The 21,474-nt window shown below is 35.9% G+C and overlaps 1 protein-coding gene across 2 annotated transcripts in view; it reads right to left on the minus strand.

The window, feature by feature from the left end:
* LOC150087127 (disco-interacting protein 2-like) overlaps positions 1-21,474 on the minus strand; it is a 1,128,863-nt gene that overhangs the window by 584,425 nt on the left and 522,964 nt on the right. For both annotated transcript variants that reach the window (XM_090372979.1, XM_090372978.1), the window contains exon 19: positions 927-1,020. In XM_090372979.1, the coding sequence (XP_090229105.1) occupies positions 927-1,020 (94 nt within the window). The remainder of the gene's footprint in view (positions 1-926; positions 1,021-21,474) is intronic.

Below are 21,474 nucleotides of genomic sequence, written 5' to 3' on the forward strand. Positions count from 1 at the left end.
GAAATGGAATAGAGTGGGAAAGTGTTTTATTAAAAAAAAGATATATTTTGAAATATTATTTATTAATAATATTTCTAATTAATGTGACTTTTGCTGATGAACTTCTTAAGCGAGTCTCTCAACATCAGGGAAGTATGCTATAATTTTCATTTTTAAGCATTCTGAGAGACTCGCATTGTTCTGATGGTTTCTTGATTTATTTTTAATATAAAGTTCATGTTCGAAAATACTTTCCCGCAGAAATTCGTCGAACCAAAAATTGAGAGAAGTCCAAACGCAGATAAATTTTCAAATTTATATATGTGTCCGGTAAGCTACACCACGCATCGCACACAACTTGATCTTGCTTTTTCAATTCATCTACCAGTATCCATTTATATAGAATTGCAAGGGCAGCCTTTTGCCTCTCCAAATCCTCAATTTCAGCGTTAAGGCAATTTAGTCTTGCACTCCACATGTCCTTGATTTTTAAGTCCTCTAACTCCATTTCAAACTTTGCTTCGTGTGGGCTAAAAATTAAAGAGCCGCAGGTTGCCGACCCCTGTACTAGGGAAAGATCAGCCTTGTACATATTAGTGAAAGATAAGCTTTCACTAGGTCTAGTGAAAGCTGATCTTTTACTATCTACACTTAATAAAATTTAGTATCAAGTAAGAATTGACAGATATGCAATGAAGGGATAAGGTTGATTTCTCAAGAAAGGATATCACGAGATAGAATGTTGCATGTTTAGATTTTGGACATATAGGATATTTCAGTTATTTTCCCTTTTCATCTCAAAGAAATCTAAATCCATATACTAAATAAATTTCCATTAATCTGCAAAAATTGTGAACTATGTCAAGTATCTAAATAACAAAAAAAATTTCAAAAATTGTCAGAAATTTACAAATCAGACTAATAACACTGTTCAATTTGTAACTTACCTTTAAACTTGGTTATCATTATTAACCAGGATGCAGGATTTATTTTCATGAGGGCATATGGAATAAATATAACATGCATTCCATTCACCACACTCTGCAAAATAAGTTATTACTAAAGCAAATGGATTTCATTACAGAATTATGATTTTTTTTAAAAATAATATACTTATTAACTAATAAAATTTTATGGAAAAGCCTCAAACTATGACATTATTTAGTTTAAGTGAATCATTACTACATAGTTTAATTTTAAACTGAAATTTTGTACATCAGTAATCATTATTATACCATCTCATATTGGTAAATCCTACACGATGAATGGTCTTCCTCATATACTTCATATAAGTAGCACTTCTCCATAAGAGAAATATTATTTATTCAAAGTAACACTTCTCTAATGGGCAGGTATTACTTTGTTACTTATTCTCAGTTGAACACCACCACCCAGATGGTATCATTTCAAAGCGATTTGGCCACTTACTGGCTGGCAGGTAGGTACCTAGAGATATAAGGGCCGATGACCCAATTGTAATTATTTACACAATATGAGAGATCAGTTTCCAAACACTTTCGAAAGGCAATTTGGGTAATTTTTTAATGAAATATAGAGATAAGCAGTTATAATTAGAGTAAAAAAAATTGTCACCTGAAGGAAATGAAACATCTACCTTATATTTCTACTAAATTACTTTTGGATTCCTTAGTGAGAAGGAAAAAAAAAAAAAAAAAGACACAGCTAGAAGAAAGAAATCATATATTGGTAGCTTCCTAATATTTGGTGGCTGCAGACTGTTAGTAAGGTCATTCCCCATGGATAATGGTACTCTATCCTCTTAAACATATCCATTAATATTGGAATATATCCAAAGCTTTTGCACCTCCACTCTTCTATGTGTACAGCAAGTTCATAAAACAAAGCCTTCAAACCATATATTCAGCAGCAGAGATCACTTTGCTAGTTTGTCATGGAAGATGCTGGTTTGGTTGGTTGGTTTTTGTTTTTTTAGGAGCATTAGCAACTAAGGCCATATTGCTCCGGGGATATGCGGTGATCATTCTCTGACCTTTCCGCATCCTCTGTATTTGGTGGTCACCGGCTCGAATCCTGGTATAATCAAGAATCGTGTGCTACGCACTGCTCCTGCCCATCTGGCTACGGAGGTGCCAGGGAAGATGCCGGAGAGTAGGAAATCTGCTGCATGACATCTGGGAAGTCATAAATTACACTAGTTTACAAATTTAAGTTTGTTCACTGGGGTTTGAATTTCAATAGGTCCTACTGCTGAAATATGACAAATATGACAGATTTTTTTCTATCACATCCAGATACATCATAATTTAAGAAATAAAAAAAGTAGTTTTATATGAAAGTACAGTAATACCCCAAAGTTACGCGATAGGTGGGTCCGACGAAAATTGCTTAAGTCGAATTCGCGTAAGTCGGGGTACAACTTTGCATATATATACATATAAATTTTGTTTAATTGGAACCAAGGACTAACAAAAACACTAGTTTAGAAGAAAAATATTTAATAAAATTGCAGTTCTTTATACATATTAATACAAAATATGTATTAAAAAAATAAATGAGTTACATAAAAAAGTTATTTCGATGTCGATGGCTTCATAAAATCCACCAAATTCGTCTGACGACACAGCACCTTCTTTTTTTCGTGCAGAATTTCTTTGTAGCAAGCTAATAATTTTTTTATTCCTTGCTTTGTAGCTATAACGTGTTCTTCATTGGAGTCTATGTTTTCTAAAATTTTTAAGCCCTTTTCAATCGAGCTGAGACCTTCTGTCAAGCTTGCAATTGTCATGTGCTTTTCTGGTGGAACTGGGTCTGAAGTGTCGGATACTTCAGTGACGTTTTGCTCACACATCTCTATGAGTTCATTCATTGTCAGCTCCTGACTATGTGAATCCAACAGCTCGTTGACATCATCACCACTGACTTCCAAATCTAATTGCCTGGCAAGATTAACAACTTCATCTATCACATGAGTGACATGATCAGTTTCTGGTGTTGTTTTCGTTTCGTTTTTGAAAAAAAAAAATGGACAAAGTTTCTTCCAGACACCATTCAATGTTTTTTTGTGAATTTCATCCCAAGATTCTTCAATGATTCTTACAGCATCTAAAACATTGAATTGTTTCCAAAAGTCTTTAACAGATAACTCACTATTTTGTCTCATAGCTTCATTCAGACGTACAAACAAACGCCTCGTGTAGTAAGCCTTGAATGTTTTGATAACTCCCTGGTCCATCGGTTGAAGCAAGCTGGTTGTGTTTGGAGACAAAAACCAAACTTTCACACGTGGGTCGAAATTAATTAGGGTGGCAGGAGGGTGACCAGGTGCATTGTCAATAAGAAGCATCACTTTAAATGGAATTTGTTTAGACTTGCAATAACATTCGACTTCGGATATGAAGTGGTGACCAAACCAGTCCTCAAAAACGGAAGCTGTCACCCAAGCTTTATGATTTGACTTCCAAATAACTGGTAAGCTAATTTTAGATATACACCAAACGAAAAAATCAAGAACCACGTAACTCCGAGTTCGCGTAAGTCGGGGTATTACTGTATATAACTTTATTGTATTTAGTAATGACATAGGATTGATAGGATTTTCATATATCAAAAAAAAAGTAAATACTAACAAGTATTAATCAAAATTCTGAAACTTTCATTAATCAGACCTTCGTCTCTTTGTTTGAAAAGAACGTTTAATCGTTTTTCTTTTATGTACAGTGTCAGGTGTCTCTCTCTTTTTAAACACCAGCATTAGTCAGCCATCATGTTTGTATTCCACCTTCCCTGGTACCTCTGCTCCATTTCTTTAATGTCCTGATGAAATCTCTCCCCTTGTTCTTCGCTCATCTTTTCAAGATTTTCAGGAGAAAAATCAAGATGGGCATGCAAAAAGTGCCTTTTGATGCTCATATTGCAACCTAAATTGCAAACTTTTTGACCATATTTTGAACAATTTTCTCATAATCCTCCGATTTATGATTTCCTAGAAAGTTTTCCATTACACTTTTAAAAGCAATCCAGGTTTCCCTTTCAACGTCAGTCATAGTTGTTTCAAACTGACCGTCTAAAACCAATTTCTTAAATGGTTTTAGATGGTCTGTTTAGAAAACTTCATTGGTTTAGAAAATTTTCAAAATTTTCTAAACCAATGAAGATACCCTCCTTAAGTTTTGCGTCAGATAAACCGAGAAATTTACTGCAAAGGTACTTAAAGCAGTTGCCATCCTTATTCAATGCTTTAACAAATTGCTTCATTATGCCTAACTTGATACGCAGTGGAGTTAAAAGTATTTTATCTGGCTTCACTAAACTTTTGTGCAAAATATTTTTTGACCCCGGTGTAAGATTGTGCCTCCGAGGTCATTGCTTCTTTGTCCAATGCAGCACTTTAACTCTACTATCCCATTCACAAATAAAGCATGGCATTTTAGTGTACCCACCATGTTGCCCCAACAACATACATAACACTTTTAAGTCTCCGAATAGTTGCCATTCGTGATCTTGATATTTAATTTTCTCCAGAAGTAAGTTTAGATTGTCATAAATTTATTTTAAGTAGACTGAAAGAGCAACTGGCACAGATGTGTACTTATATCCATTATACAAGAGAACACCTTTTAAACTAGTCTTAGAAGAGTCTATAAATAGTCTCCATTCACTAGGAACATATGATTGAGCTCCTAAGGCACTTATTAAACCAATGATATCACTGCAATATACGAGAAGACCTTCTTGTGAAAAATACTGCATAAACTCCCTTTCACGATTTCTGTACCAGGAAAATGATGTACCTGGAGCAAGTAAGTTCTTCGCTTGAAGTCTGGATCCCAGAATTTCTGCAGCATACTTTGGAAGACCTAATTCCCTTACTAAATCATTCAGTTCGACTTGTGTGAATTGCTGTGGCGTTAAAATATTTTCTAGTTGATAACATTCCTCTTCACTAACATCTTTAGCTTCTGCTTTGGTGAAAGAAGATGTGGACTTCAAAGTTTCTGGTGGAGGTTTTACAGACAGATCAGGTCCATGCGGAACCGGTCTTACAGCTGACGGTAGATCTGGATGTTTGATGTCCTTTTTATTTTTTTAATTGTAACCTTTAACGTCCCATACACAAAATTAACATTCAGCAGTGGAGTTAAAAGTACTGATACGCAGTGGAGTTAAAAGTATTTTATCTGGCTTCACCAAACTTTTGTGCAAAATATTTTTTGACCCCGGTGTAAGATTGTGCCACACCATAAGAATAGCAAATGGCAAGCACACCTTTTTTCCTTGACTCTATTTTCTAAGATGTTCGACACACGTATGGCATACTTTATGCAGTGCCCACGATTTATCCTGATCGCCTAGTTTTATGTCAAAGTATGCATAATACAATTTTTTTAAAAATTGATAATATTTCGCCTCTGCTTTACAGGAAAAAAACAACCACATATGTTACAAAATATGTAGGGACTGTTTATGCACTTTCTGGTTGCCATACTGAAAGAAAACTAACACACACAATGACAGCTCACGATGGTTTTCACAGGAGTACTGTGGCTGCATAAGGGATGTGCCACTTATATAGGCTCTGTGGTTGAGTGGACTGTAGAAACAAGTGAGTGCATGCTCAGACAAGTTTAACCCATAACTACACACAGGAGTCTTCCAGACTCCACTTGGAAAATAAAATTCTGGGAATCACAGATGGGCCAGAAGAGCGGGGTGGGGGCCGTCTACCTTCCTGGGTCAAGGTCGACTACCTTACAGTGTGTGTAGTTACGAGTTAAACATGCACAATCTGTTGTATTTGAGGCAAATATTTGATACTGATTATGAATATAGGGGTATAAAACTTGTAAACCACTGCAGAAACTATAGTTATGTACACATCTGCATATAATATTTTGTTTGATCGTTAATATTTTCTTAGTGAAATCTTTAAGTGATAGAAACAAATGGATTTTGGTTTAGTAATCAGTAAACATGCATAAATAACTGCCACATACTTTTACTCAAACCTCAGATACACTGTAAACCAGTGTTATAGATTATCACATACCGCTACTGTTAAAGCAGAACCAGAGTACACAGGGATATTAGCATTAGCATTAGTAGAGGCATTTGATGCAAGAAAGCAAGCTTATGCAGCATCAGCCAAAAAAAAAAAAAAAAAAAACCAAATAAATAAATAAATAAAAAATAACCACTTCCACTTCACCCTTCTGTTCGTTCAAAATACCCGTCCAGTTGAGCCTTAAACTTATTCAGGCTATCAACTTCCACGACAAGGGAAGAATGTTCTGGAAGGCTGCGGAATATCAGGTTCTTCTGTTACTTCAGAATTTTGCATGAGTATTTTGAATCAATATTCACACATGAGGAGTTATTAAAGTTTGAAAATGCCAGAAGGTTATCAAATTGTAGCAGGGTGCTTAATGATTCTGTAATAACTGAGAGCAAAGTGGAGGAGAAATTGTTGAAGTTAAACATAAGAAAGGCACCTGGGGTGGATGGGATCTATCCAGTTATATTAAAGGAGGCGGCAAAGCAACTAAGCAAACCCTTAGCCATAATTATGAGAGCATCCTTGGATTCAGGGGAGGTTCCCACGGACTGGAGATGTGCAAATGTATCCCCAATTCACAAAGGAGGTTCGAAGGGTGACACGAATAATTACAGACCAGTTAGTTTAACTTCTGTTCCGGGTAAAATAATGGAGTCACTGGTTAAAGATGCATTGCAGGATCATCTAGACAAGACTGCAGCAATAATTCAGACACAGCATGGGTTTGTTAAGGGAAAGTCTTGTCTGACAAATTTGATTGGTTATTATGATGTGGTCACAAAGGAACTGGATGCAAAAAATAATTTTGATATCATATACTTGGATTTCAGGAAAGCTTTTGACACTGCTGCGCATGGATGACTACTGTACAAATTGGAGCAGAATGGTATTAAGGGTAATACCATTCTGCTACAATGGAAAAAGGATGGTTGAATGGGAGAAGACAGAGGGTTGCAATCAATGGGTGCTGCTCTTCGTGGACTAATGTTATTAGTGGAGTTCCACAGGGTTCGGTGTTGGGTCCGCTGTTGATTTGTATATTTATCAATGATATTGATGAAGGTATATCAGGCTCAGTGTCGAAGTTTGCAGATGATACAAAGGTTGGCAGTAATGGCATATTAATGACAGTAATGGCAGTGTGCTACTGCAACAGGATCTATAAAATTTGGGCAGATGGGCTGATAAGTGACAACTGAAATTTAACATTGACAAATGCAAAAGTAGTGGGTAAAAGTAACCCCAGAGAAATGTACCAACTTTGTGGTACTACACTTAATGTGGTAGAAAATGAAAAAGACATGGAAGTAATTGTGCGCAGTCAGATATGAAGTTTTCTGAGCAATGCAGACAGGCTGCCAGGGCAGGTCATGGGGTTTTGTCAATGATATACAGGAATTTTGCTAGCAGGGAAAAGGAGATGATTGTCTCTCTGTATAAGGCAATGGTCAGGCCACGCCTTGAGTACTGCATACAGGTCTGGAGCTCTAATTTTAGGAAGGATGTAGATTTGCTTGAGCGTGTACAGAGAAGGGCAACAAAATTGGTGAGGGGAATGAAGGGATCCTCTTACCAAGAGAGGCTTAAGTTCTGCAAATTACAGCGGCTGGAGACTAGGCACCTGTTAGGTGATCTGATTGAGTTGTATAAGGCCTTGAATGGGTTCAGCACGCTGAATTCTGATGGGATTCTTCAACTTGTTCAGATTACAAACCTAAGGGGGCATTAACTCAAATTGAGGAAAGACAGATGTAGAATAAATGTGCAGAAATTTGCCTTTAGCCAGCGGGTAGTTAATTGCTGGAACAAACTTCCATCTGCCGTTGTGGAAGTTGATAGGTTAAATAAATTTAAGGAGTAAGTGGACAAACATTTAGAGGGAATTGTTGTGCATTTTTTTTTTTAAATATTTTTTTATTTTTATTTTATTATTATTATTATTTATTTTTTTTTTTTTGGCTGATGCTGCATAAGCTCATACACTTGCTTTCTTGCATCACATTCCACTACTACTATTACTATTCAAATGTGTCTCTATTTCAATTATTTCATCGGTTGTTAATTGCTATTATCCATTTCAGGTATCTTTGTGACTGGAAGAGAAAGGGATGGGGAAGCTTCCCTTTCCCAGACCCTGAGTGAACCAAAGGTTGACTGTCTAAGACAGCGTTTCTGAACTGGGGTCCACATGGACCCCCCCCCCAGGGGTCCATATAAGCTTTGAGGGGGTCCACAAGAAAAAAAAAATTGTATTTCGGGGGTTCATAATATGAGCTAAGGGGTTCATGATGAAATATTATAAATAAAATAATTTGTTAAATAAATAAATAATAATAATAATAAAATAAACTAATGTCATAGAAAAGTCCAGAAAATTTGCAGTTAGAAGATACTCATATTTTCTGGAACCTTCTTTAGTTGACGCAAAAAAAAATTTCTTTCCATAGAAAATTCTCAAGGAAGAAAACATTATTTAAGCACCGACTAATCTAGAAAGAGGCAGTCAGTCAGAGGCAGTCATTTCATTCTATAGTGAGTAATCGACATCGTCGTGGTGAAATCTATTGTTTGTGTTATTGAACGTTATTGTACTAGTGAACTATATTTCCATTAGTACCTACAAGCATTTCCAACATTAAATATTTGAGGTTAATAATATTATTATTGTTTTCAGATTACCCATGGCTCGTGCAAAGAAGAAAACAAGACAATATTTGACTGAATATCTGTCATATGGTTTCATTGAATCACCAGAGAATATCACAAAACCAATGTGTCTTATATGTACGACTGTGCTGTCTAATGATAGCATGAAGCCAAGTAAGCTTCGTCACCATTTGGAGACAAGGCACAGCAAAAAGAAAAATAAATCAGTGGAGTATTTCCAAAAACTATGAGACAATTTTCAAGGAAGAAACAAATTGGATCAGATTTTTAGTAAAGAAGCAAGCAATAAAGACAGTGGTTTATTAGCATCATATGAAATCAGCAAAATAATAGCAAAATCTGGAAAGCCACATAGCATTGGTGAAACTGTCATCTTGCCTTCATATCAGCTGTAATTTCAACAATGTTAAACAAAAATGCACGTGAAATTACCGATAAATTCCTTTGAGCAATAAATTCCTTTAGCAATAATTTCCAATAAATTCCTTTGAGCAATAACAAAATATCCAGATGCATTGATGAAATGTCTGAAGATGTAGAAAATCAACTTATTGCTCAATTATGAGTGAAACAGTTTGCAATGCAACTCGATGAATCAACTTTGATGGGCAATGAAGCACTTTTATTGGCATATGTAAGATGTATGGATGATAATCAACTCAGAGAGGAAATGCTTTTTGCAAGATTCCTCAAAACAGATACTAAAGGTGAAACAATATTTAAGGAAGTCCAGTTTTATTTTAGAGAAAAAAATATTCCACTCGAAAATTTAATGGCTTGTGCTACTGTTGGTGCTCCTTTCATGGTCGGTAGGTACAGAGGGTTTATCACTCATTTAAAAAATGCATTGCCAAAAGTATTTTGCATACATTGTGTGATTCACCGCCAACATCTTGTGGCGAAGAGATTGAGTGGACGTCTTCATGAAGCCTTAACTCTTGTAATAAAAGCTGTCAACCTCATTAAGGCTAATGCTCTTCAAGATCATCTCTTTCGCAAATTTTGTGATGAAAATGAAGAAGGATTTGACCGTCCTGTACTGCATATAGAGGTGCGATGGTTGTCTAAAGGCAATTGTCTTCGTTGTCCTTTGGAACAGTATTGTATCATTTCTAAACGAAAAGGAGATTGGAAAACAGTTGGTTGATATGAAAACAGACATATTTTACCTCTCAGATGAGTTTGAAAAACTGAATTCTCTTAATAAGCTGCAGCAAGGACATAACTGTGATTTAATATCTAGCAAAGAAGCCATTAATGCATTCCTAGGAAAACTCAAATTGTACAGTCTTAATATCTCACGCACGGCTAATAATAGCTGTGCGTTTGACCAGTTGCCAAACCTTGCTGCAGTTAGCAGTGATTTAAAAGATGATGATTGTGTTGTCTTTGTTGATCATTTAAAAAAAATTATGAAGACATCCAAGTTCGGTTCAAGGACCTACTAGAACTGAACATCCCAGATTGGGTGCTAATTCCATTTGAGGTAAATGTTGCTGATTTTGAAATTGATTTACAAAAGGAACTTGTTGAATTGCGGTCTGATGAGACAGTCTGAAGTCTATTCAAAAAAGGAAAGCATGATGTATGGAAGAATAGTGACATTGCATGTAAATATCCGCTTTTATGGGAGAAAGCTAAAATGTATGTCATTGTTTTCCCATCATCTTATCTTGTGAAATCTGGCTTTATTCGTGTAACACAGTTGTAAACAAAAAATCGTAATCGACTTGATATAGTAAAAAGAGGTGATCTTCGTCTGACTCTCACAAAATTGGAGCCAGATATTAAAATGCAAATATCAAAACATCAGCCACAAGGATCTCATTAGTAGGACCTATTTAATGGGATCCTATTTAATAGCCTTAGGAATAAATTTATATATGTTGTTTGAAATAGTATTTTTTAAAAATTTTTTTTACTAATTCTGTCATTACAAGTAAAAATATAAACCAGTTTTATCAATTAAAATTTTGAAAAATTTGTAATTTACATTTTTTATATTATATTGGAATTGTTTAATTATTAGCTTTTACTAACCTACAAATAAATATTTCATATTATTATTATTATTATTATTATTAGCCTTATGGTGCAAGGAGGCCTGAGGCTTATGCTGCACCAGCCAAAAAAAAAATCATCCCTATTACCCTGAGAGAGAGAGAGAGAGAGAGAGAGAGAGAAGTAGAAAGGAATCACCAAGAAGGAGAAGAATGATGATATCCAGCTCAGAACCCTGGGTGTGCCAAGCCCATACTCACCACATGTGAGCCTGCGTATATGGGGGGTCCACATACGTAAAGTAGACTCAGGGGGTCCACAAGCAAAAAAAGGTTGGGAACCCCTGGTCTAAGATAAACTAGGCAACGCAAGTGATGATCCTATTACATTATAATAGGGAGAAATCACCGATTTCTTTCCCACGAAAAAACATTCTGTGCAGCATGGAATATAAACCAACGTTTTTTTACTGGCTAGATTAATTTTATTAACCAAGAACAGTTCAGTATAATTATCATATAATAATTTTCTGATAATTACTGTAATAAATACATTGTTTAAAAGTTTATTTATTTAAATCTTACAATTATGTTTACTATATGTTTGGCATTTCGTTTTATAAGGAACTCTATCTATTGGCAACTTCAAGAAATTTTGAATGAATTGTTGTTGTTATTTGGTTTTTAGGAGCATTAGCAACTATGGCCATATTGCTCCAGGATATGCGGTGGTAATTCCCTGACCTTTCCGCATCCTCCGTATTTGGTGGTGACGGGCTCGAAGAATGAATTGTGACATTTGTTAAAGCGAATGTTCGTAAATTGAACATTCGTAAACAAAGAGTTGCCTGTATAGCAAACACCAAGGTGAAACCATTAAGAAAAAGTTTTATAAAAGTTTACAGATGTACTCATTCCAATGTCATAGCAACATGTCCACATGCAGTAAACCCAATCAAGGCTATGTTACATGGAATACTGCATTAGCTTACACCTTGGTCTTGCATTATCTGTAACTTTTCATAACTTCAGAAACGGATGGGAAAAAAAAGCTGAAAGAATTAATGGGGCTTACAAGGACATTGCAAATGCACCAAAATTTCCTATTCACCATTTATTTATTTATTTCAAATACCGCATACATTACAGTGCTTAAACACAAATCATCATTTTGTAGAAATACAAAATAAGAATTAATATGAATGCAATAATCAATAATATATAATGATTTACAGCTTCAAAAATATATAATGAAATACGAATAATAATGTAAAGATTGTGAGGCTAAAAATTGGTAAATTTTAAATGAAAAATAATAGGTTAAAAATAGGAATTTAAAAAAAAAGAAGTTACTTTAACACACCAAAAGTCATCTAAATGAATACATTTTTTAAAATAAAAATATCAATCCTGTGAAAATTAGTTTCATACCACGAAATACCAGACTCAGAGAAGAATAATTCATTCTAAGTAGAGGCAAGGAGAATGTGCACTGATGATGGGAATTTGCTGCTTAAGGAATAAGAACAGGAAGGAGAGGAGTCAATAAAATTTTGAACTAAATTATAAATGAAATGGGAAGACTGAAGATTATGATATAAATTAAGAGGAATTAAACAAAACTTGTCACACAGAGCATTGTGTTGTCTTCGTGATGGAACTCAATGTGTTTCTTCAAACAAAGGAAACAAATAAATCTCATCTGAATATGTTCAAACCCCAGGGGCTTACATATGGTGAGTATGGGCTTAGCAAACCTAGGGTCCTGAGCTGGATATCATCATTCTTCTCTCTCTCTCTCTCTCTCTCTCTCTCTCTCAGGGTAGGGTAACTTGGGAATTTTTTTTGGCTGGTGCAGCATAAGCCACAGGCTTCCTTGCACCATATGAATAATAATAATAAATATAGGTAGAAAAGTTATTTCTAGAACAGAGATCAAATAATAGCACAATAATTAACAACAGGTAAAATTGGTTGCTTGAAAAAAAAGTCATAACAGCAGCTGTTTGTTTGTTTGTTATTTGGTTTTTAGGAGCATTAGCAATTAGGGCCATATTGCTCTGGGATATGCGGTGGTCATTCCCTGACCTTTCCGCATCCTCTGTATTTGGTGGTGATGGGCTCGCACCCCGGTCTAATCAAGGAGCGTGTGCTACGCACTGATGCTCCTTCCCACCTGGTTACGGAGGCGCCTCACGACATCAGCCTGACTACTACTGAAATCTGAGGCAGTGTGTGTTAATTAGAACAAGAAGTTTTTTTGGAACAATGAATAGCATTGTTCAATAAAGCTAAGTAGCAATATTAGTATTAGTAGAGGCATATGATGCAAGAAAGCAAGCTTATGCAGCATCAGCCAAAAAAAAAAAAAAAAAAAAAACCATTCCCATTTCACCCCTATGTTCATTCCAAATACCTGTCCAGCTCAGCCTTATATTTATTTAGGCTATCAACTTCCACAACAAAGGATGGAAGTCTGTTCCACCAACCAACTACCCGCTGGCTAAAGGCAAACTTCCGCACATCTATCCTACATCTGTCTTTCCTCAATTGGAATTTATGCCCTCTCAGGTGATTATTCTGAGCAAGAGGAAGAATCCCATCAGATTTGAGCATGCTCAAACCATTCAAGTCTTTCTACACCTCAATCAGATCACCTTGCAGATGCCTAGTCTCTAGACACTGTAGCTGCTGGCAGAGGTGAAATTGATTCTTCACTGCTTCTATTGGAATGAGCAGCAGCCTGGAACACAAGATAAGGGGATTTCAGATACTGCTGGGAATCATTGTGGTACAAGTAAACATGTAGGTTGTGTTAGGGTAGCTAAGAATAGTATACAGGTGCATGTATATTTGTGTGTACACCAATGCTAGGAGTTTGGTAAATAAATTTGATGAATTTGAGGTGTTGGTCAAAACATCAGGGTGATATTTTTGGGATATCAGAGACCTGGTGTCACACAGATATAAAGACTGCAGAACTGGAATTTGGAGAGTACAACATCTACAGAAAGGATAGACAGGATAGGAAGGGAGGAGGGGTTATGTTATTAGTTAAGAAACACAAAATCCAAGGAGGTACAGCCAGTCAACATTACTGGAGAGTGCAGTGTCGAGTCAGTCAGGTGTGATACAAGCACTGGGAAATTAAAATTGAGAGTAGGAGTGTGTTATAGGCCTAATGACTCTGATGAGTATAATAAAAAACTGTACAGGAAAATAGAGTGGGCCAGTAAATCAGTCTTATAATGGAGGATTTTAATTTCCCAGATATTGACTGGAATTTGTGAGTTGGTCACTCACACACTAGCAAGGCTTTTGTGGATGATTTGGATAATTGTTTTCTATATCAGCATGTTCGGGAGGCAACTAGAGGGAGTAACACTCTTGATCTGATTATCAGTAGTGATTCTTCATGCATTAAGAATCTGCAGACAAAGCAACCACTAGGTGGTAGTGATCACAGTGTGCTGAAGTGGGACTTACTCAAAGAGGTAACTGCCATCAGGAATAAAGAGAAGGGTTATTGCTTTCGTAAGGGTGACTACAGTGGTCTGAGAGAGTATTTAAATTCTATACGGTGAGACCAACTGATGATGTTACCAACAGCAAATTCAAAATGGGAAGCATTCAAAGAATTAATCTTGGAAGCTACTAGGCTTTACATACCAACTAAGAAATATTGTTCAAGGTTCAGGCCTAAATGGATGTCAGATGAACTAATGAGACATGTGGCAGAGAAGAAAAATGCATGGAATACATATAAATTAATGGGTGATATGGAAGCCTATGATAGATATAAGCTGGTCTGTAACCAAGTGACAAAGGAGGTTAGACAAGCAAAGGCAGATTGTGAGAAATCTTTGGCAAAGGATGCAAAGAAAAACAGCAAAGAGTTCTTTACCTATGTAAACTCTAGAAGGAAGGGGACGAATCAGATTGGTCAACTGGATATCGATGGTTCAACTATTGATCCTGCTCAGGTGGCTTACGAACTAAATGAGTATTTTGCATCTACATATGAGGAGTTATTCAGGGAGAGGAATGCCAGAGGTGTATTCAACTCTGGCAGTGAGCTAGATGATTTTGTAATAACTGAGAGGAAAGTGGAGGAGAAATTGTTGAAGATAAACATAAGAAAGGCATCTGGTGTGGATTTGATCTCTCCAATTATATTAAAGGAGGCAGCAATGGAAGTAAACAAACCCTTAGCCATAATTATGAGAGTTTCCTTGGACTCAGGGGAGGTACCCATGGACTGTTGATGTGCAAATGTGAGCCGAATTCACAAAGGAGGATCAAAGGGAGACACAAGTAATTATAGACCTGTTAGTTTAACTTCTGTTCCAGGGAAATTAATGGAGGCACCAGTTAAAGAAGCACAGGATCATCTAGACAAGACTTCAGTTACAGCATGGGTTTGTTAAGGGGAAGTCTTGTGTGACCAATTTGATTGGATACTATGATGTGGTCACAAAGCAACTGGATGCAGAGAATAACTTTGATATCATATATTTGGATCTTAGAAATGTTTTTGATACTGTTGCACATCGAAGATTGCTGCACAAATTGGAGCTGTGTGGCATTGGAGACAAATTGCTGCTATGGATAAAGGGATGGTTGAGTGGGAGAAGACGGAGAGTGGTAATCAATGGCCAGGTGAGCAGGAGCAGCAGTGTGTAGCACAGGCTTCTTGATTAGACCGGGGTTCGATCCCGTGACCACCAAATACGGAGGATGCGGGAGGTCGGGGAATGACCACCGCATATCATTGGAGCAATATAGCCTTAGTTGCTAATGCTCCTAAAAAAAAAAAAAAAAAAAGTACTCTTCATGGACTAATGTTATTAGTGGAGTCCCTCGCGGTTTAGTGTTGGGCCCATTGTTGTTTTCTGTATTTATAAATGATATTAATGATGGTATATCAAGCTTAATGTCCAAGTTTGCAGAGTCGTTAATGACACTAATGACAGTATGCTGCTGCTGCAACAGGATCTAGAAAAGTTGAGCAGATGAGTTGAGAGGTGACAAATGAAGTTTAACATTGACAAATGTAAAGTACTACGTATGGGAGCAGTAACCCCAGAGTAACGTATCAACTCTGTGGTATTACACTGACATTGGTAGAGAATGAAAAGGACCTAGGGGTAATGTGCAGGCAGATATGAAGTTTACTGAGCAGTGCAGATGGTCTGCAAGAGTAGCTCATGGTGTCTTGTCAATGATATACAGGAATTTTTCTAGCAGGGATAATAAGGTGATTATCCCCTTGTATAAGGCAATGGTAAGGCCACACCTTGAGTACTGTATACAGGTCTGGAGGCATCATTTTAGGAAGGATGTAGAACTGTTGGAACGAGTACAGAGTACTCGTTACAACAGTTCTACTGCTAAATGGATTGAATACTGACGGAATAGCCTGATGTGCATAGCCTGATTTGCTCAGGCTATGCACATGAGGTTGGAGGATAAATTCAAAATAAGGTAGGATAGTTGCAGAATAGATGTGCATTTAGCCAGCAGATGGTTGATTTCTGGAACAAATTTCTATCTGTTGTTATGAAAGTGGATAACATAAATAAATTTAAGGAAGAACTAGAAATGGAGGTCACTACCATAAAACAATAAAACAATTTGCAGTTCCCGGTTTATGGGGTTTTTCTCTTATCTTAGTAATTTTCTTTTAGCCATTCCTTTTAGATTTTTTTTTTTTTCTGTTAACATAATCTAATTATAAACTGGTAGGAAACTCGATCTTATTGCATTTGCAATAATACCGATAGCTGGAATTCTGTGGGGTTTTATGTAATGGTGAGATGTGTTTCCTCTTCAATCATATAAAAAACAAAAAAAATATCAGAATCTTCTCTTTTGTGCATGCCGTGTTCGTCATTATTTGATTACTCATCTTTTTTACTGTTTTAAATTTTACAATCCAAAAAAAAAGAAAATGTCAGAAAAGAAAATGAAAATTATTAACATAAATATCAATCAAAGTTCATATCTTGTCAAGGTAAAGTACTATATTTACTGTAATATTTATTTATTAGTAATTTAAGATGTTTAAACCTGTGTTAGCAATATTATTGGGTTTATAACTTTTTTTACTGTTTTACTTACCAGACTGAACAATTTTTTTTTGAGTGCTCTGCTACATCCCTATTTTTCCCATAAGTCCTGTTGCTTTTAATGAGTGAAATACCCTAATCCAGAGATTTTTAGGAACACATGTACTGCATTATAGCAAAACTGTTACTATTTTTAATAAAAATAAAGTCTCCGACAGTTATAAAAAAAACTGTGTATTTTTGTTAGCTTTTGAAATGTAACCAACCTTACACACAATGTGCTCTGCAAATTTTTGAAATGAGCTCTGCAACAATGTGATCTGCAAATTTTTGAAATGAATACAGTGGACCCCCACTTTATGATATTAATCCATTCCAGAGACACCATCATATTATGAAAATATTGTAATGTGAACCCAATAACACATTGTTTTTGTGGGAATTCATTTCAAGATCTCAGAAGTTGAATTTTCGCTATATAACTAAGCTATTTATCCCTCTAAAAGGTGATTTTTATAATTGAATTTGTACATACATTGATTAAAAAAAAATTATTAAAACTAATATATTGATTAAAGCACAACACAAAAAATCACTTCAACTAAAGGATGCAAAAAACGCCAACTGGTTTACATAGGCTACTATTGGCTGAGAGGAAGGACCACATGGTCTGGTCAGAGAAATCATAAGCCAAATCAGTCATAAAGTGAAATAAGTAGGTGCCTCTTACATGGTCACTGGTTAGTAGAATCAGCTGCTTTATAGAATCAAATTTCAGAAACCAATTCAAATCATTAAAATGCACTACATTTTCATCGTTATCATATGTTTGGTTATAAGAATCAATTTTGAATGCTGTTGTGATATTTTTGAAGATCACAACCATAATACAATAAAAACAATTTGTAGTTTCCAGTTTTATTGGACTTTTTTGTTACTGAAATCTATTATAAATGGGAAGTAAACTCATTCTTATTGCATTTGCGATAGTACCAATAGTTAGAATTCTGTGAGTTTTTATGTTATTCTGGTGAAATGTGTTCCCCCTTGCAGGAATCTTCAATCGTATAAAAACAAATGAATTTTCAGAACCTTCTCTTCATTCCTATTTTTAAAATTTTTGTAAACTTGTTTCTCCATATCTCACTTGCATGTATCGTGTTAGTTGCAATTTTATGCATGCAATGTTCTTCGTTATTGACTGCTTATCTTTTTTTACTGTTTTAAATTTTACAACAAAAAAAATGTCAGCGAACAGAAATATCAGTTAATTAGCACGTATATATTACAGTAGTAATTAAGCTATATACATAAGCGTAAATTTATTTTTATTTTGCTAACTTGTGGAAAATATTCTTCCGATTTTCACATATCATTTAATTTTGTTAATTGGCAAAGTAATAAAGTGTAAATTTGTGCTTTATATCTTTACTCTTATAGCCTACGGATAATATTCTTCCTATTTTCACTTATCAGATCACCATTTAATAGAATTAAAATTCAGTTTGCAAACGGGATCACAACCAGCACTTATTACATATCGTATAGTGAACGGAGAATCCATTATAAAGTGGTTTGATTGTAAAGTGAACCAATCATAAAGTGCAAGTCCACTGTATTTCAAAAGAACAAAATTTACAAGAACTTTGGTGTACCAGCTTTAGAAACATATAACAAGTTATAGGCAGTCTTCAGAGAAGATGTCTTATAGAAAATGATATTGATGAATTTTTAAAATGCAAAGATTGCACACATCACCCTGACTGGGCCAAGATGTGAATGCTTGGGGTCCTCCCCACCCACTCTCCAGAATTTCTTCTCTACAACTTCTTGTTTTCACTTGAAGGTGAAAGGAATTTTTGAACTATGTGCAGAAGAATCAGCAAAAAACTGCAGGAAATAAGAGAAAGTATTATGAAAAAAAATTTTTCATGATCTACTAAATAAATATCTTTGAAATTGGCATTCTTTATGTACTATATGCTGCAGATGTGAATTTTATTGATTGTATATTTCAGTATATCATTAATGTTACAAAACTAAATCAGGACTTGATGCATTCAAATAGGGGTGGGCATTTGTACCCACAAAGGTGTGGGTGACAGAAGAATATCATTAAACCTTCACTATAACAGTTAACTGCATTTAATAAACTTAAATATTATTCTCAATGGTGCTATGAGACCTCAGACTTCCGACACCTTCTTTTGGTTTCGTAGTGCTCATTTTATTGACTTGTAATTATTTCAAATGGTCTATGTATTACAATCCACTATTTAATTAAACCTATTCTTGTTGACAGAGTTTGTTTATGAATGGGTAATGCAGACACATTTCTACTACCAAGGTAGTTTTAATTATAGAGGTCGACCATCACTAATCTGGCCACAGGTAATCCGGTTCCACTGCTAATTCGGACATAATTTGTGCGAAAGTAATTTCAGATTTCCCGGGTCGGCACACCGACCTGCTGCTACTGTTTTGGTGGCGTTGGTTGCAGCATCAGCTGTTGGCGCGAACTTGTAAACACTGGCAAGCCATTTCCACTTGTTTTTCTGCATTTATTATTATAATCTGCTCACATTTAGCCCCAGCCATGGTTCCAATGCATAAAGGAAGTGCCTCTTGTGGTGTAAAGCGCAACATCGTACATTGTCCATAACAGATAAATTTGAACTTCTGAAAAAATTCGACAGTGGTGTGTCTGTGACAAGTTCAACTCTGCTTAATTGTAAATTCCAGTAATTTCTCTCAGTTCCTCTTATCTTAGTAATTTTCTTTTAGCCATTCCTTTTTTAGATTTTTTTTTTTTTACAACACACTTATACAAACTTGCGGAAAAACACAACACAATATGATGGATAATACAGCATGCTAACGAACTTGTTTTCCCAAAATCTCCAGGCGCATTATGGCCAAAGTAGCCTATGCGCCATCAAACCTCCATATCAACAAAATCTCTAACAATACTGACAAACTTATTGGGATGTTTCAGAGTTTATTTTATCGCAATTAGTTTTATTGTAGTGCTCGCCACGGGTGCAATAAACTAATCACAAATGACCGTCATATGTATGCCATAATAGCATCACATGTTTGTGGCCGACACGGCTTCTCAAGAAATGAAGTAACCAACACACTTTAGTTATAAAACATATATGCAACATAACGTAACCCTAGGAGCTCACATCTGGTGAGTATGGGCTTGGCACACCCAGGGTCCTGAGCTGGATATCATCATTCTTCTCTTTCTTGGCGATTTCCTTCTCTCTCTCTCTCTCTCTCTCAGGGTAACTCGGGAAATTTTTTTTTTTTTTTTTTTTGGCTGGTGCAGCATAAGTCTCAGGCTTCTTTGCACCATATAGCTAATAATAATAATAATAAAAGTCTTTTTTTTTTTCTTATCTTTTAAGTGAAAAAACGACAACACTGACATTACAATATTTATTTTAGAATTACTAATCAAATTATTTCCTAAATATTTTTTGGCCCCTGGGGAATTCTTTTCTTGAACTAGCTTGAAAGTCAACGTGTTAAAGGTAGAAGGAGGTGGTTAACTATTGGATAAAATGTGTGTGATAAAATAACCACCGGTGATCCGGCACCCCACAGGTCCCAACGCTGCCGGATTAGTGATGGTCGACTTGTATCTGATATTGTGAATACTTCACAACAAGTTGCCATGGTACTGAACTATCTAGAATAAGTAATGCTTCACCTATGGAGAAGACTAATGTTACTTATTCTTGCTGGATACCACACCACCACCCAGACGGCACAGTTTTAAAGCTTATTGGTTGGTTGGGTGGGTGGGTGGGTGGGTGGATGGGTAGGTACCCTGTTGTTGCAATAGTGACAACCCAGTTATGAAGTATAACTCCACAATATGAGAGATGCCTGATGGTGTGCATGGTTTAATCTAAAAGATATTTCTTGGCTAAATGTTTGTTTGTTTGTTATTTGGTTTTTAGGAGCATTAGCAACTAAGGCCATATTGCTCTGGAGATATGCGGTGCTCATTCCTTGACTTTTCTGCATCCTCCTATTTGGTGGTCACGGGCTCAAACCCCAGTTTAATCAAGAAGCGTGTGCTATGCACTGCTGATCCTGCCCACTTGGCTACGGAGGCGCCTTGGCTAAATGCCTAAGAGCATAACTGAGTTTGTCCATGAATGAGTAATGCAGATACATCACTTCTACTACCAAGGCAGTTTTAATACATCATTTTAATTATATCTCATATTGTGAATACCTTCACAACGAGTTGCCATGGTATTGCATTACCTCAAATAAGTAACGCTTCATCTACACAGAAGACTAATGATACTTATTCTTGGTGGATATTACCATCCAGATGGCACCATTTCAATGCTTAATGGTTCCTCATGAGTGGGTGGGCAGGTACGCTTTTGTTGTAATAGTGACAACCCAGTTATTACAACCTATAATAATTACAACCCCAGGTATTACAACCTAGCTTCGATACGGTGCTGTCTGGGTGGTGGAATCCACCAAGAATAAGTAACAGTCTTCTCCATAGGTGAAGGGCTACTTATTCGAGACAATGCAATACCATGGCAACTCGCGAAGGCATTCGCAATATGAGATATAATTAAAATGATGCATTAAAGTTACCTCGGTGGTAGAAATGATGTGTGTGTATTACCTAATGTGCATAAACTAACTCCATCATACTTTTAGGCATTTAACCAAGAAATATCTTTTC

This window comes from Mastigoproctus giganteus, chromosome 4 (genome assembly GCF_048544385.1).
Source record: "Mastigoproctus giganteus isolate SK-2022 chromosome 4, ASM4854438v1, whole genome shotgun sequence".
NCBI classification, from domain to species: Eukaryota; Metazoa; Arthropoda; class Arachnida; order Uropygi; family Thelyphonidae; genus Mastigoproctus; species Mastigoproctus giganteus.